The 14,250-nt window shown below is 56.9% G+C and overlaps 10 protein-coding genes across 10 annotated transcripts; 4 read left to right on the top strand and 6 right to left on the bottom strand.

Annotated features, from left to right (window-relative positions):
* Positions 1-383: 383 nt before the first annotated feature.
* BAUCODRAFT_125417 (uncharacterized protein) lies at positions 384-1,528 on the bottom strand (the record flags this gene model as incomplete). Its single annotated transcript, XM_007681467.1, has 2 exons — positions 384-1,069; positions 1,132-1,528. The coding sequence occupies 2 exons, from the start codon at positions 1,526-1,528 to the stop codon at positions 384-386; spliced, it is 1,083 nt and encodes a 360-aa protein (XP_007679657.1).
* A 528-nt stretch (positions 1,529-2,056) lies between these two features.
* BAUCODRAFT_37249 (uncharacterized protein) lies at positions 2,057-3,074 on the bottom strand. The gene is made up of 3 exons (XM_007681086.1): positions 2,994-3,074; positions 2,540-2,937; positions 2,057-2,476 (listed from the first exon to the last, which is right to left on the bottom strand). The coding sequence occupies exons 1-3, from the start codon at positions 3,038-3,040 to the stop codon at positions 2,142-2,144; spliced, it is 780 nt and encodes a 259-aa protein (XP_007679276.1). The 5' UTR covers positions 3,041-3,074; the 3' UTR covers positions 2,057-2,141.
* Positions 3,075-3,290: 216 nt separating this feature from the next.
* Positions 3,291-3,892, top strand: BAUCODRAFT_50404 (uncharacterized protein; the record flags this gene model as incomplete). The annotated part of the gene is made up of 2 exons (XM_007681135.1): positions 3,291-3,605; positions 3,677-3,892. Coding segments are annotated over 2 exons (531 nt in total), but the record flags the coding sequence as incomplete, so codon positions are not given.
* A 474-nt stretch (positions 3,893-4,366) lies between these two features.
* On the bottom strand, positions 4,367-5,959 carry BAUCODRAFT_245698 (uncharacterized protein). The gene has a single exon (XM_007681466.1). It carries the CDS (start codon positions 5,815-5,817, stop codon positions 4,615-4,617), a length of 1,203 nt encoding a protein of 400 aa, XP_007679656.1. The 5' UTR covers positions 5,818-5,959; the 3' UTR covers positions 4,367-4,614.
* A 12-nt stretch (positions 5,960-5,971) lies between these two features.
* Positions 5,972-8,736, top strand: BAUCODRAFT_245692 (uncharacterized protein). Its single transcript, XM_007681465.1, has one exon. The coding sequence runs from the start codon at positions 6,137-6,139 to the stop codon at positions 8,468-8,470; it is 2,334 nt and encodes a 777-aa protein (XP_007679655.1). The 5' UTR covers positions 5,972-6,136; the 3' UTR covers positions 8,471-8,736.
* Positions 8,737-8,788: 52 nt separating this feature from the next.
* On the top strand, positions 8,789-9,209 carry BAUCODRAFT_245683 (uncharacterized protein). Its single transcript, XM_007681464.1, has 2 exons — positions 8,789-9,134; positions 9,202-9,209. Exon 1 carries the CDS (start codon positions 8,854-8,856, stop codon positions 9,031-9,033), a length of 180 nt encoding a protein of 59 aa, XP_007679654.1. The 5' UTR covers positions 8,789-8,853; the 3' UTR covers positions 9,034-9,134; positions 9,202-9,209.
* A 108-nt stretch (positions 9,210-9,317) lies between these two features.
* BAUCODRAFT_26822 (uncharacterized protein) lies at positions 9,318-10,300 on the top strand (the record flags this gene model as incomplete). The annotated part of the gene is made up of 3 exons (XM_007680966.1): positions 9,318-9,428; positions 9,546-10,255; positions 10,291-10,300. The coding sequence occupies 3 exons, from the start codon at positions 9,318-9,320 to the stop codon at positions 10,298-10,300; spliced, it is 831 nt and encodes a 276-aa protein (XP_007679156.1).
* A 238-nt stretch (positions 10,301-10,538) lies between these two features.
* BAUCODRAFT_245493 (uncharacterized protein) lies at positions 10,539-12,523 on the bottom strand. Its single transcript, XM_007681463.1, has one exon. The coding sequence runs from the start codon at positions 12,321-12,323 to the stop codon at positions 10,605-10,607; it is 1,719 nt and encodes a 572-aa protein (XP_007679653.1). The 5' UTR covers positions 12,324-12,523; the 3' UTR covers positions 10,539-10,604.
* A 701-nt stretch (positions 12,524-13,224) lies between these two features.
* BAUCODRAFT_245491 (uncharacterized protein) lies at positions 13,225-13,518 on the bottom strand. Its single transcript, XM_007681462.1, has one exon. The coding sequence runs from the start codon at positions 13,398-13,400 to the stop codon at positions 13,245-13,247; it is 156 nt and encodes a 51-aa protein (XP_007679652.1). The 5' UTR covers positions 13,401-13,518; the 3' UTR covers positions 13,225-13,244.
* A 462-nt stretch (positions 13,519-13,980) lies between these two features.
* BAUCODRAFT_37247 (uncharacterized protein) lies at positions 13,981-14,210 on the bottom strand (the record flags this gene model as incomplete). Its single annotated transcript, XM_007681085.1, has 1 exon — positions 13,981-14,210. The coding sequence occupies one exon, from the start codon at positions 14,205-14,207 to the stop codon at positions 14,037-14,039; it is 171 nt and encodes a 56-aa protein (XP_007679275.1). The 3' UTR covers positions 13,981-14,036.
* Between the last annotated feature and the right edge of the window lie 40 nt (positions 14,211-14,250).

Here is a 14,250-nt window from a genome sequence, read left to right as displayed (position 1 = left end):
CAAACGACAGACATCCATAAATTCGAACGAAGAGTATGCGAAGTGGAAAGCGTTCATTGACCGAGTCAATGGCCCCGAATCTAAGATCCGAGCCGAGTCAATCTGGATCACCACGACTGTGCCGGAGCGCTCAGCAAATCTGCCATCGTGCCCTTTCCTCTTTCAGAGATGATGGTGCCACGCCACTGCCATATGGTCTCCACGATGAGTTTGATCGCGTAAGGAGGATGACGGAAGCTCTGAGTTTGATTGTCGCGTGTTGGAGCACATGATCCCAGCCCTAACCGATAGCAACAACATCGAATGAGAGATTTTGTGTCAATCGGGCAGAGGGCAGTCGCAATGCGCTTGTCAGCATGCTGCAAATCAGCTACCATGCACGCTCATTCCTCAAACTTCTTCCCTGCCTCAATCACGCTAAACACTCGATGCGTATGCTCCCACACTTGATCTGCGAAGTCCTTTTTCCGCAGCTCAACATAAGCCTGCTGTATATTATTGATCTCACCAGTCTGACCACAAGAGTACGCGCCACCACCTCGCACCCCGTCCGTCGCCACTGCCACATCTAAATCCGTATCCCCCTCCGTCTGCGCCACTTGCCCTCGCGCCGGATAGCGGGAAGTAGCCAGAAACAAATGCCGCATTCCACTCACCTCCGGCGCCGTATTCATCAGTAACCTCGCTATCGGCTCCAGAAGAAACCAAAGAATCTTGAACCACAGCGGAAACGAAGGGTTCTGGAAGCTCGGTCCTATCACCAATCCAGGGAAGACGTGCACCAAACTGAGCTTTCCCGCATGCTGTTCGGCCAGGCGCTCGAAATACATGGTCTTCATGCGGATGACGTGGGTGCGGCAGTTGAGGAAGCTGTAGTGCTGTTTTGGATCCTTGGTTAGAGCGAGGTCGTTCCGGAAGAGTGTGCCCCACGTCTCCAGGCCGGCGGCGTAGATGGAGATGACGTGTGCGGGCTGCGAGGAGGCGAGGAGCAGTGGCATGAGGTTTGTGATGAAGCGGATGCGGGAGTAGTAGAGGAGGGACATGGAGACTTCGAGGCCTTCGGATGTGTCTGAATATTTACCTTGTCAGGATTTGGCTGCCCGTAGTGAGTGACGGTGTGGGATGACTTACACTCTGGGTCACCGAACTTCACCAAGTCTTGTGACAGATATAGCAGATCTATACGCGCTGGCTCGCCAGCTAGCCCTTCTCCATCCCTCTCCATCTGCGTAATGCGGTTAGAGCATTGATCTACATCGCGAAGCAGCCTTAGATCGGTAGCTTTGACGAAGCGAAAGTCACCCGTCGGACAGGACGTTTGACACTCTGTGATGATCTTGTTGGCGGCATCTGCATTGCGTCCGACGATGTAGACGCGGAGACCTTGGCCATCTGATCCATGAGTGCGGGCGAGAGTGCGGATGGTGTATTCTCCGATACCTTTCGTGCCGCCTACGAAGACGGCGACGAGAGGGCGGGACTTGACGAGTGCGGTTGCACGAGCTTGGATAATGTCGTACTTGACCATTCTCGCAAAGATGTATATCAATAGAACAACTTCTTCTATGACGAAGGGAACGAGAGGGAGGAGGTTATCATGAAGCAAAGACTGATTTCACGACATCTCTGCGCAGAGCGACAACTAAGCCTATATCTGGCATCCTCGATGCTTAGAGAGGCTACTCAGATACAGATGCCGTCTCGGGATGGGTCTCGCAGTGTATGCTGTGTTGGCGAGTTGTCGGAGGGAAGATGGAGGTTGCCCAAATACGAAAAGTGGTTAGTGACTTACGCCGGTCGATCTTTGTGCCGATTGCGAGAACGGTAGTGGAGATGGGAATGAGCCGACGAAGTAGTGGGCATCGCATACCAGCAAACACCACTCTGGTAATGAGCGTACGTCTAGGCAGTGTTATAACGCTACCTAAAACCCCAAGGCAGGGGTCCGAGTGTCTGAAGCTGCCGCCATATCCGCCCGTCTCAAGAGGCGGCAGGATATAGCTATTTCTCCACCTTCTTGTAGCAAGCAGTCGTTATACAGAAATGGCGCGTCAGGCAGTCATATCATAACTCAGCATGTGCGAGAGAGAAACCTGAAGCGCAATGACTCTCATTCCAAAAGGGCGCAGTGCGATATAAGACTACCCACCCAACCTCTTCAACAACCGCTCCTCCACCCCATCCAACACATACCAATGCTCCACCACCTCCACATTCTCCAACTCCGCCTGGAAAATCTTATCCATGTCATCGACACCCGGCATCTGCTGGCCTGCCTGCTGCATCTGCATCTGCTGCGCCATCTGATTCGCCCCGTTGTTGCTTCCCAGAATGAAATTGTACACGGGTTGTAGTCCGAAAAGCGTGAGGAAATACCATGACAGCGAAGACACCCATCGCACGTCCAGATCGCGTGTGCCGACGCCTGCTTGGAGCATTTGCTTGAATTGGGGGGTTAGAGGGAAGGGTAATTTCACTGTAATCACCGCGCAATCAGCCACAACCGTAACAAACCTCAAGGGTAGAGGGTGGATCGTACTTATCACATAACCCGAAAAGAACGCATTGATCCACCCCATGATCAAACTCTGCGGCACCATCATAGCAACCTGCCCCTTCATCATCCCCATCATCCCTTCCATCATCGCCGGATCACTGAGCGGATTCGGCTTCGCACTACCCCTGCTCTCCGGGCCCCCAGCCAAAAAGCCTCCATCCTTCACCTGCTCCGCGATCCATTCCCGTCGCTTTTCGAAGGACGCGCGGGGAATTTGCGGGGAGTTGGCGATGAGGAGGCGGATGTGGGCGAGGTGGCGCTGTTCGCGGAGTTTCTCAAGCGGTTGCCGTTTGGGGGTTGAGGTGAGCAGGACGGTGAGATAGTGGCGCAGGACGCCGGTTAGGATCATGACTACGGTGATGGGGAGGAGGATCCAATAGCTGTGATATATTATTAGTAAGGTTGGGACACGAAATCCAGTATTGCTATCGCGTACAAGAGGGCAGGATCTCGGTGGATCTGCTGTTCCACTGGTCCCGCCATGATGTACGTTGCGAAGCCGTACAATTGCTTGTCGGCTCGACGCAGATAAAGTACGGACTGGAAGTGTTCACATGCAAGAAGCGGACCCGCATTGCCAAGCTTCCCCAAGCGGAAGGTACGGCGAAGTGAACGTGAAACAGCCAAGTGTGCATTCGATCCTCCTCTAAGATAGCATCTAACCATGTGAACAACTTCGACCTTCCCACCGGACACAGCACTCAGTAGCCCCAGTACAGACAGCGCCACCATGGCCGAATCCAAAATTTCCCCCCACTCCCTGGCGGACCTCAAGAACACCACCGACGACGCCCTGGGTAACTACCTCCGCGGCCTTCACTTCACCCAAGACAACAGTAAACTCGACGTCCGACTAGCGATCGGCTACATCTCAGTGATAATCGCCGGAGTCTTGTTCGCAGCAGACTATAAGTTAGGCTGGGAGCAAACAAAAATATATACAGCACCGGCGGTGATCGCGTATGCATTGTTGAATGCCGCGTTTACGTATTGGATGTGGGCGGTTGAGCAGGGGATTGTGTTTGAGGGACTTAGGGAGGGGAGGAAGGTGCGTGATCAAATCAACAACGTTCACAGGTTTAGAGGGGACAGTTGCTAACAGGGTGTCTGAATTGGCAGTTCTCACTGTCCAGTAAAACCCACAAACACGACCCAACCTACTACCTCACCGTCTCCGTTACGGACCCCTCGACCGGCAGCAACAGTCCGAGCTCCTGGCAGATCCGCGCACCCTTCACCACGTGGATGACGGCGGACGGGTATTTCGTCGCGAAACCTTTCCAGCAGTGGTTGGCGAGTAGTATTGAGGTGATTGGGGACGCGGATTTGAAGAATGCGAAGAGGGATGAGCGGGATGAGTTGGCTGCTCCAGGGCCGGTCGTAGAGGCGGCGGGGGAGAGAAGTGATGGGGTGATGGGGAAGGCGAGTGGAGTGGAGAGTGGTGGGAAGAGCAGCAAGCGGACGAAACGGAAAGGTTGAAAAGAGCTCGTATATGCAATTATATCCGCAACCAAGCCCAACAGTGCTCCCGCGTCTCGCTGGAATGTCGGTTGTCCTCGCATAATCGTACGGCAAAGCGAGGCGGGCCGTGGAGCAGCAGAGTGTCGGACAGGTTGCTAGCAGACACCCATTCTGTCATCGGGACCGGACGAAAGGTGATGTCTCACAACACCTCACGCTTGACCTTGATTACTCTGTCTGGAACCACATTCCCGACATCAGCAGATGATTCGAAAGGCGTAGTCTATGGCCAGCGACGGCAACCACTGTCGCCAAGCAGTCGTCAGAAAGATCGACCAAAAAAAGTCCCAAGCAGACCTACTGTCACGGGCCGACCAACACTAGTGGCGCATGAGAGGCTCAACGATGAATTGACTACTGACTCGATTACAACAACCGCAGCGTTGAGTTAAGAGGTGAGGGCCTGAAACCACTGCGCTTTGCGCCTACATCAGTGCTGCAGATGCGTTGGTAGTTACATACTCTACACCTCTCACTCCTCACTGTATATTACACATTGAATGCCCAATAACCACCCCCCCGTATCACAACTCGATTCATTCGAATTTAGCAAACGCCAACTCATAAGCCAACCCCAACGTCAACCGCGCATGCTGCAACATATGGTCGAAATCCAAGTACTCCAGCTTGTCGTCCGTGGTATGGATCTTCTTATCACTGTATTTAAAATCACTCTCAATCACAAACGCGCTCGGGTAACCCGCTTTACTCGCGCTCGCGTGGTCCGAACACGCATAGCCGCACTTCGTCTCGATGAACGGAATAGTACAATACTCCGTCACGACTTCCTTGATAAAAGACGTCAAGCCCGGGTCGACATAATCCGTGATCACGCCCACACTCTCCGGCTCGCCCGCCGCAAGAGTTGCGTGGGTGTAGCCCGTCATATCCTGCTGCAACATCGCCTTCACACTCCTCCCGCTCTTCTGGTACGCGGAAAAGATGGCCTGCGAGCCCAACAGTCCGCCTTCTTCCGCAGAGTACCAATGAAATTCCACCGTGTTCTCCTGCTCCCCGGCCAAAATCTTCGGATCGTGCAGTAACACTCTCAGCGCCTCGAGGATGGTGACAGTGCCACTCCCGTCGTCGTCCGCGCCGGGGGCGGCGAGGAGGGAGGGGAGGAAGAGATTTGTGCTGTCCTGGTGGGCGCCGATGACGATTGTGTTTGCAGATTTGCCGGGGAGGGTGGCGATGATGCTGGCCTGGCCCCAGGAGTGGGGGAAGGGACGGACGTGGCCGGTGAAGTTGGAAGAGGTAGAGGTGGAGGTGGAGGTGTTTTTGGAGGCGGAGGAGAGGGTGTGGTTTACTTGCGCCAACAGCCATTCGGAGGATTGCCGGCCGTAATCGGAGCGGTAGTAGCGGGTGTGGAAGGCGGTGAAGGTTGTGAGGTCGGAGATCATGTGTTGTTTGTCCAACGTCTTCAATAACGGGGTGATGGATTCATTGTGGGCGGTCTTGGAGGGGAAGCGGACGGTCGACCTCGAGGTTGTCGTGGCGAGGTCGGGCGTTTCGGTGATGTCGAAGAAGTTGATGTTTTGCCGGCGGAGTTGCCACTTCTCTTCTTCCGTCACCCATTGCGTTTGGCTGGGCGCGAGTTCGATCAGGTATCGTTCAGCGCTGGCGAGGGGGTTCTGCCCGCTGGCGAGTTGGCTGACGGCTTGTCGTAAGGTGGAGGGGATGGAGAGGGCTGTCGCTAATGATGCCGCGCCCACGAGCGCTCCCAAAGTGATGGTCTTCATTTTGCCAGTAATGAAGGGGATACGAAAGTGAATGCAAGAAGCGATCGATTTGGGAAGTGGTGGAAGCTGTTGCCTTGACGAGCACGAGCTCACATGCACGCGAGCAATGAGATCAGCCACATCAGACTCTCTCCAGCCACGCCGACGGTGCCGAGATGGCGGGGTTTGGCCCAAAGCCTCAAGATTGGCCGCCTCCGATATCGGCTCGCTTTTCGATGTCGAATATGCTGTTCGACGATGAAGCTGTCCCTCTCACACACTCTGTCTCCCTTCCACCTACCAAACACCTACATTCGAGCCACAGCAGACCGTCATCACCATGCCGGGCGCAGTATCCGGCCCGCAAACCCTCTACGACAAGGTCTTCACCTCCCACATCGTCAACGAGCAAGACGATGGCACCATCCTCCTCTACATCGACCGCCACCTCACCCACGAGGTCACCTCCCCGCAAGCCTTCGAGGGTCTGAGGAACGCCGGTCGTAAAGTGCGAAGACCGGACTGCACGCTCGCAACCACCGACCACAACATCCCCACCACCACGCGCAAGAATTTCAAGAACGTTACCCAGTTCGTGGAAGAAGATGACTCGCGGCTGCAGTGCGAGACGCTGGAGCAGAACGTCAAGGACTTTAAGCTGACGTACTTTGGACTTGGTGATAAGCGGCAGGGGATCGTGCACATCATAGGTCCGGAGCAGGGTTTCACCCTTCCAGGCACGACCGTGGTATGCGGTGACTCGCACACGAGCACACACGGCGCGTTCGGTGCCTTGGCTTTCGGCATCGGCACGAGTGAGGTCGAGCATGTCCTCGCCACACAGACACTACTCACGCGACGAAGTAAGAACATGCGGGTGCAGGTCGACGGTGAGCTGCCACCGGGCGTGAGCAGCAAGGATATCATCCTTTACGTGATTGGCAAGATCGGTACCGCCGGCGGCACGGGACATGTCATCGAGTTCTGCGGGTCGGCCATTCGGTCGTTGAGCATGGAGGCCAGGATGTCAATTTGCAACATGTCGATCGAGGGCGGCGCAAGAGCAGGCATGGTCGCGCCGGACGAGACCACCTTTGAGTACCTCAAGGGCCGACCTCTAGCACCGAAAGTGGACAGTGCCGAGTGGAGGAAAGCGGTCAAATACTGGGAGAGCCTACGGACAGACGACGATGCCAAGTTCGACATCGATGTTTTTATCGACGCCAAAGACATCGAGCCTACGGTCTCATGGGGTACGAGTCCGCAAGATGTCATCCCAATCACCGGCGTCGTGCCAGGTCCCGACGACTTCAAAGACCAAAACAAGCGTGACGCCTGCGTCCGCGCATTGGAGTACATGGGTCTCACCGCCGGCACGAAGATGACCGACATCGTCCTCGACAAAGTCTTCCTCGGCTCCTGCACCAACTCGCGGATAGAAGACCTCCGCACCGCAGCGCACATCGTCAAAGGCAAGAAGATCGCGCCCAACCTCAAGCGCGCCATGGTCGTTCCCGGTTCCGGGCTGGTCAAACGACAAGCGGAAGAAGAAGGCCTCGACAAGATCTTCGAAGACGCCGGATTCGAATGGAGAGAGGCAGGTTGCTCCATGTGCCTCGGCATGAACCCGGATATCTGCGCGCCGCAGGAACGCTGCGCCAGCACCAGCAACCGCAACTTCGAGGGTCGACAAGGCGCGGGCGCGCGAACGCACTTGATGAGTCCCGCCATGGTCGCCGCCGCCGCTCTGGCAGGCAAACTCGCCGACGTCCGCCATCTATCTGGCTACGAACATGCCCTGCCGAACTCGAAGAAAGCATCCAAGAACGTGTCGCAACAAGCTCCTCACGTCGACGAACCGGACTCCGACGCCGACCTGGACAAAATCCTCGACCTGAACGAAGACAGCCAGGGCAACACCGTCTCCACCAAAGCACCCTCTAGCACAGCCGGCATGCCCAAATTCACCCAACTCCGCGGTATCGCCGCGCCCATGGACCGTGCGAACGTGGACACAGACGCCATCATTCCGAAACAATTCCTCAAGACCATCAAACGGGCCGGTCTATCCAAAGGATTGTTCTACGCTTACCGCTGGAAGCAGGACGGCAGTCCCAACCCGGACTTCGTCCTCAACAAGGAGCCGTACACCAAGGCCAAAATCCTGGTAGTTACGGGCCCCAACTTTGGCTGCGGCAGTTCACGCGAGCATGCGCCCTGGGCTCTGCTGGACTTCGGGATCAAATGCATCATCGCGCCCTCCTTTGGCGACATCTTCTTCAACAACACCTTCAAGAACGGCATGTTGCCGCTCGTCATCGACGACTCCGCCGCCTTGAACGCGATCGCGGACGAAGCCAAGGCGGGGCGGGGAATCGAGGTCGACCTCGAAGCGCAACAAGTCAAGACCGCGGACGGTAAGGTCCTCGCGGAGTTCGAGACGGATGGGTTTAGAAGGAAGTGTTTGGTGGAGGGCCTGGATGAGATTGGGCTCACGTTGCAGATGGACGACAAGATCAGTAGGTTTGAGCGCCGGCGGACGGAGGAGACGCCTTGGTTGGATGGGAGTGGGTATTTGAATAGGGGGGAGCGGAAGGAGGCGGTGAAGGTCGATGCCGCGCCCGTGCCGAGGACGAATCGGGGGGAGGAGAAGACGGAGCCGTTGGAGTGGTAGGGTTGACGTAGCCCTCGACAATGTGGGTATATGCTTGATGAACGCTTTTCTTCGTGGTGTGTTGCGATTTCTGTTTCTACAATGTGCCAGTTTGACCCACCCCCGTTTGTTTGTTGGATGGTGGGTGAGCGTTGATGATTACGCACGTATGTTATCATGATATGGTTGCGACGGCGAATCCCAACTACGTGTACTGTATGCCCGCAGTGATTTTGCCAGTCGTGGCGACAATAAGAGCCATCTGCCTGTTCTGTCGCTAACGGGACGTTTGTACCCCCCCGGCGCTAGCGGCTGGCTGCATGATGGGGTCGTACATACGACTACTATTCCACTTTTGACTTCCTGCATTCCCTTCAGCAGCTTCGTGTGCGAACAAGTCCTACATGCTGCACTGTACACCGTCCCATCTATACCAGAGTTATAGCCTCCCGCAGGAAGCCTTCTCGAACTGCGGTGATGCTCTGTCACCCCCACGATCAGTGTTTGTGCTGCGCGAAAGAGGGAGGGAGGTACTGCACTACTTATCGGGAAATTTGCCCCGGGCGTCGCTCGTCCACTCGTAGGTCACCGACCACAACGCATCACTCGTGTGCAGGTCTCGCTTCTTTGTTGCTTGTCCGCTCATGCGACGTAAACGCAGGCATATCCCACCGTGGTCTGAGATGTAGGTTTGCGCCTTCCAGTTCCATTTCCTACAGGCATTTGTCTACCAGTGCTCCTTCCCTTCGCAGAAAGCTCGAGTGGCGTCGCATCAACCACCATTTCGTCCGTTCGGTCGGTCGGTCGTTGTGTGCCAAGTCTCCTTGATGGACTGAATCACTCTCACTCTCACTCTTCGAGCGGGAAGATGCAAACACGCCTTCTATCGCTGCTGCTGGTCAGCATTGCATTCGCCCTCCCGCAAGATACTAGCAACTGCGTGACCGTCACCCACGAGGTCATCGTGCCCACTTCCACTGTAAGCACACACACAGACACAGACAGGCACACACACACATACACACACATACTCACACACACACCCCCCTCTCCAGCTGTGTCTCTCATATATATGGCAATCTCACACATCGTCCAGCACACCTACACATCCACCCATGTGACGACAATCCACGCCACCACCGCCGACGATCTGGGCACGTTTACGCTGGTCACGACGGAAAGCTCGACCAAGACGCTGATGACGCTCACGACGACGAGTGCCGTTTGTACGGCGTATGGGACCATCATCAACCGGGATCTTACCCGGACCGTCTACACCACTGCTGGAAGCCACACAACAGACCCTCTCCCAACTGCCTCACCCGATCCAACATCAGACACATGTACTGAAGTTCTCACCCCAACCATCCAACCCACCGCACGCCCCCTAGGCCTCCATCCTCGCCAAACCAACTTCGCCTGCACCGTAACCACCACCTGGACAACAACCTACGGCTTCACCTTCACCTTCGTCGCCGTCCCTAACCAAACCACCACATTCACAGACTACACCGCCTTCACCCTCGCCACCACCACTCTCACCGTCCCGGGCGGAACAGCCTACACCATCGCCACCGCAACCGCCACAACGACCCCATCTCTCTGCGGGTCCGCCACCGTCAACGCCTCAACTCCAACAACAACAACAATTACAACCCACGACGTCCGTTGCGCCCCGACCGCTTTGACGAGCGCCTACAACGGCTACGGGTTGGAATACATCGCCGACACTCCAACCGGTGGCGCACATTTCACAACCAATACCACCGACGGCTCGACTTGCTGTCAACTCTGCGCGGAAGCTTCGTACTGCGCGGCTAGTGCTTGGGATATCCGTACAGGTGTATGTAAGTTGGAATTTCCCGTTGACGTGTATACGGGGGATTTGACCTGTGGGGAGGGGATGACTGCGTTGTATGGTGCGGGACCTGATCACCCCTTGCCGCCGGGAGCGGGGTGGTGGGTGGCGACGATGTGTGAATCGGTGGTGTTTGGAGCGGGGCGGCCGGATGATGGGAGTTAAGAGAAGAATATGGAAATGGTGATTGGGGAGAGCGCTGACCAGCTAGGCCGTACAACTTCTGCGTACAACCTCGGGCGGGATATATTGTACAATCTATACAAATCCACATCTGGATCTTCCCCCATCGCACATTCACTGCCTCTGATCCCTCCCCGACCTCAATAACTCCGTCAACTGGGTCACCGGATCCCCACCCCTCCGCTGCTGCTGCTGCTGCTGACCCCTCGCAGCACCCTCCCTGTCAAACCCCTGCACGCGCAAAGGCCGCGCCACAGCATTATTCTTAGCCGACCACCCCGCCCGCCTCTGCTGCTGCTGTTGCTGCTGCGCCCTCAACGCCCCCAAATCCGGCAACGCAAAGCCAAAATTCGCATTCCCCGCCGTCCCCGGCGGCGCCATCCTCCCCCCACCTCCAATTCCCATCCCAGCCCCAGCACCACCACCCCTCCGATACCCATTCCGTATCCTCTCCCGCTCATCATGTATAGCCTGCACCTCCCCCGTCTTGACCGCAATCGCCTCCCCCTCCGCGCGGGCCACCTCCAACCGTATCCGGCCCCTCTCATCAATCCACGCCTGTCGCGGGTGCACCCAGATTTTACTCCCCGTCTCCGCCGCCGGATCCATCGCGTGCACGAGCGCGTGCGGGTCGTATTTCCCCTCCTGCCCCGGCCCGCGCGGTCCCGGGCTGCGGTCGGGGTTGTAGGTATTGCTGATCGGATCCTCCGCCACCACCCCTCCGACGCCAAGTTTGGCTTTGTATTCCGTTCCCATGGACGACGTGCGGAAACGGACGACCCGTGCGAGGACGGGGGCGCGCTGGGCTTGCGGGCCGTGGAGGGGGTGGTTTTCCATGACCGCGTTCGTGCGCAGATACGATAATCCTACGGCCGGGTGGGTGGAAGGGGTGGCGTTGCCGTCCCCGCTGCCGTCGTCGGAGGGGTTGTCCAGGTTGGCGAAGATGGCGCGTTTGAGTTCCGATGTCTGCGCGTAGGCGTCTAGTTCCGCCTGCGCTTCGGAGGGGAGGACGGAGGGTAGATCCAGAAATTCGGAGATTGAGGCGGAGAGCTGGGAGTAGAGTTTTTGTTCTACGTGCTCGTCGCGGAGCTGTTTGATGTGGGCGTCTAATTCCGCATCGGTGGGGCGGAGGGAGGCTAGGTCGGAGGGGTGCAGGGTTTCGCCTGCTTCTTGCGCGGTGCGGCGGGCGTCGGCGATGGCGCGGGTGTGGAGGCGGGTGCGCAGGTGTTCGCGGAAGGAGGGGAGGTGGGAGGAGCCGGTGATGTCTTTTGCGCCGGAGGAGGGGTTGCGACGGGTGAGGAGGTTGGAGATGAAGGCGTTGAATTCGCCCGGTTGCATGCCCGCTAGAGAGGGACCGGCGTACTTCCATCTGCCGGTGTGGGTGTTGCTGCCGGCTTGGCGGTTGGGGGTCGTAATGTCATCGGTGTCGTATACGCTCCGTGGTGGTTTCTTCTCGCGGCCGAACTGGGGCATCATGATTGGCACCCCCATTTCTTCCCATTTCGCCCGCGTCTGCGTGTGGTCGGCTGCACTGCCGAAGTCGGTGATGTGTTGGAAGTTGTCCTGCGCGGAGACGCGGATGTGTGGCGTTGAGCTCGCGGTGGCCCGGCGGGGGAGGGGACGCTTGAGGCCCCAGTCGCCGCGGTGGTGGGAGGAGGCCGGGGTGGTGATGGCTTGGTGGGTTGGGTAGGGGAGGGTGGCGGTCTCGGAGGCGCGATACACGCCTGTGGAGGAGATGCTTTCTAGGGAGGCCGGGGGTAGTGGGCGAGGTAGGGAGAAGAGGCGGGAGTGTTGGAGCAGGCGAGCTGTGGGGGAGGTGGCTGCTTTGGACATGCTGTGTCGCTGCACTTGAACTTCACTGCACACCTACAGACAGAATTACGAAAGGGGAAGGCACGCGAGCAATGGAAGAATGTCGCCAAGAAGCCACTAACTGCTTTGGCGCTAACTTTTTGACCCCAGCAGATGTGGTTGGTGGCACAAGACGATTGCCTCGACATGCACGCTTAACCTCACCTCTTCCTTCTGCGGGGACAGTTTTGCTACGTCGCCGTCGTTGTGGTATTTGATCTCTGTTGTGTGGCAAGGCGTGCGGACGCATCACAGACACAGCCAGAGGAGCCGGTTGATCGGCGACAACCGAGCAGGAAGCGCCAAGAGTATTCGGAGATCCATCGCTGCGACTAACGTGACTAACAAGATCTCCTCGGTAAGCCGGGACGTCTTTCAAGCACCCTCACACACCATACACCCCGCTCAAGGCCGACTACCCATGAGCTGCTAAAAAATCATCGAAGACAGATACATCGTGAGTGGCCGTCAACTACAGGCACCCCCAGCTTGACACAGCGCCATGAGCCGTGCATTCCAAGCAGTTCCTGAGCTTTGACCAGTCGGCCTTTTCCCACGCCGCCCGTGTGTAGTGCCTGCATGCGCTATCTTACTTCTTTGAAGCCTCCCGCGCGAATGTACCCGGAATGCCAGGAGTATGGTACGGGATCAACACAATCTCAAGGTTCTACCATAGATTGATGAGCAGCTTGCGCGGCCATCTCACTGTCTTGCATGAGCGATTTCGCTCGCCTGAGCTCTTGCGCATCATTGAGAGCAGAGAGTTCACGTTGATGCAGGAAGTGATGTGGGGAGTCTGCCTCGGTCTTGGGAATTGCTTCGCAGACGTCACGTCTACCACAGCTTTGTCTCACCTCCTTTGACCTGCTTGAATGGAGGTACCGCAATCGAGCGCCACCGGCACTATCCTCCTGCGGTCCTCTCGGCTGCAAGCTCCCCTGCAGATGACTCAGCTGGTGAAGAATGCGCCATGAACGCGACGGCCTTCGCTGATAAGTTAGGTTTGACAACCCCTAAAGCTTGACTGCATGCACGCTGATGTACCTGACTTACCTGCATCTGCACTCGCAGACAGCTTGTGGTGGAAGCTACAGCTCATAGCGAAGACTTTAAAACTGACACAAAATTGATGGTCAAAGCGTCAGAGCCGCATCCCTGGAACGCTGCCACGCTGATGGCGCCGCTACACTCGACGGCTGTGTAGATCACCACCGGGTTGAGGTGAAACCAGCGGACGTCATTGGTCACTGCGCACTTGTTCGCAGCGTAGAGCGGAAATGCCCGCCGACAGTTGCAATGTCCGTTGACGTTGATCAACAAGCCAGCTCTGCTTTTCGCAAAGCCTACGCCTACACGTGCACCGCTTCAAGCGCACCACTCCTGCATGTTGGCAAACATACTGCCGACCTGACTCAGGTCGTCATCCATGCCCCTTGGCCAACTTGCAGCGCAACGTGCAGCCGACAAGACCCCGGGTTCCACATCTCACCCCTCGAGCGCTTGCCGTGACCTCAGCGTTGATCTTGTCCATCAACTTTGCTGGAATGAGGCATAGCAAGGTCTCTCTATGCACGCAATATGATCATCCGCTCCCACTGATCGGCAATCTTGGGATCATCCGCTTGCAGCGACGGCGGCGGAATCCGTCTGCTCTTCGCTTGATGGCTTGCTTAGACGACGTACTCTGTCGCATTACTACCTCAGCGCTGTGGTGAGTATAAGTAAGTGGGTTGGTCGCGTTGTTGATACTCTCTCCTCCCCATCAAGCAGCAGCAACAATACAGACCAGGTGACTTCAGTGTTGGCTACTGTCTCACGTACACAATCCGCTTTCGCTTCAGAACATCCTCTCATTCCAGCCAACATGAAGTTCACCATCACCCTCGCGGCCGCCCTTCTGGCAGGCTCA

The sequence above is a fragment of the Baudoinia panamericana genome, assembly GCF_000338955.1.
Source record: "Baudoinia panamericana UAMH 10762 unplaced genomic scaffold BAUCOscaffold_11, whole genome shotgun sequence".
Taxonomy (NCBI): Eukaryota; Fungi; Ascomycota; class Dothideomycetes; order Mycosphaerellales; family Teratosphaeriaceae; genus Baudoinia; species Baudoinia panamericana.
The sequence above is the reverse complement of the archived record's forward strand: the minus strand, read 5'-3'. Positions and strand labels throughout refer to the sequence as shown.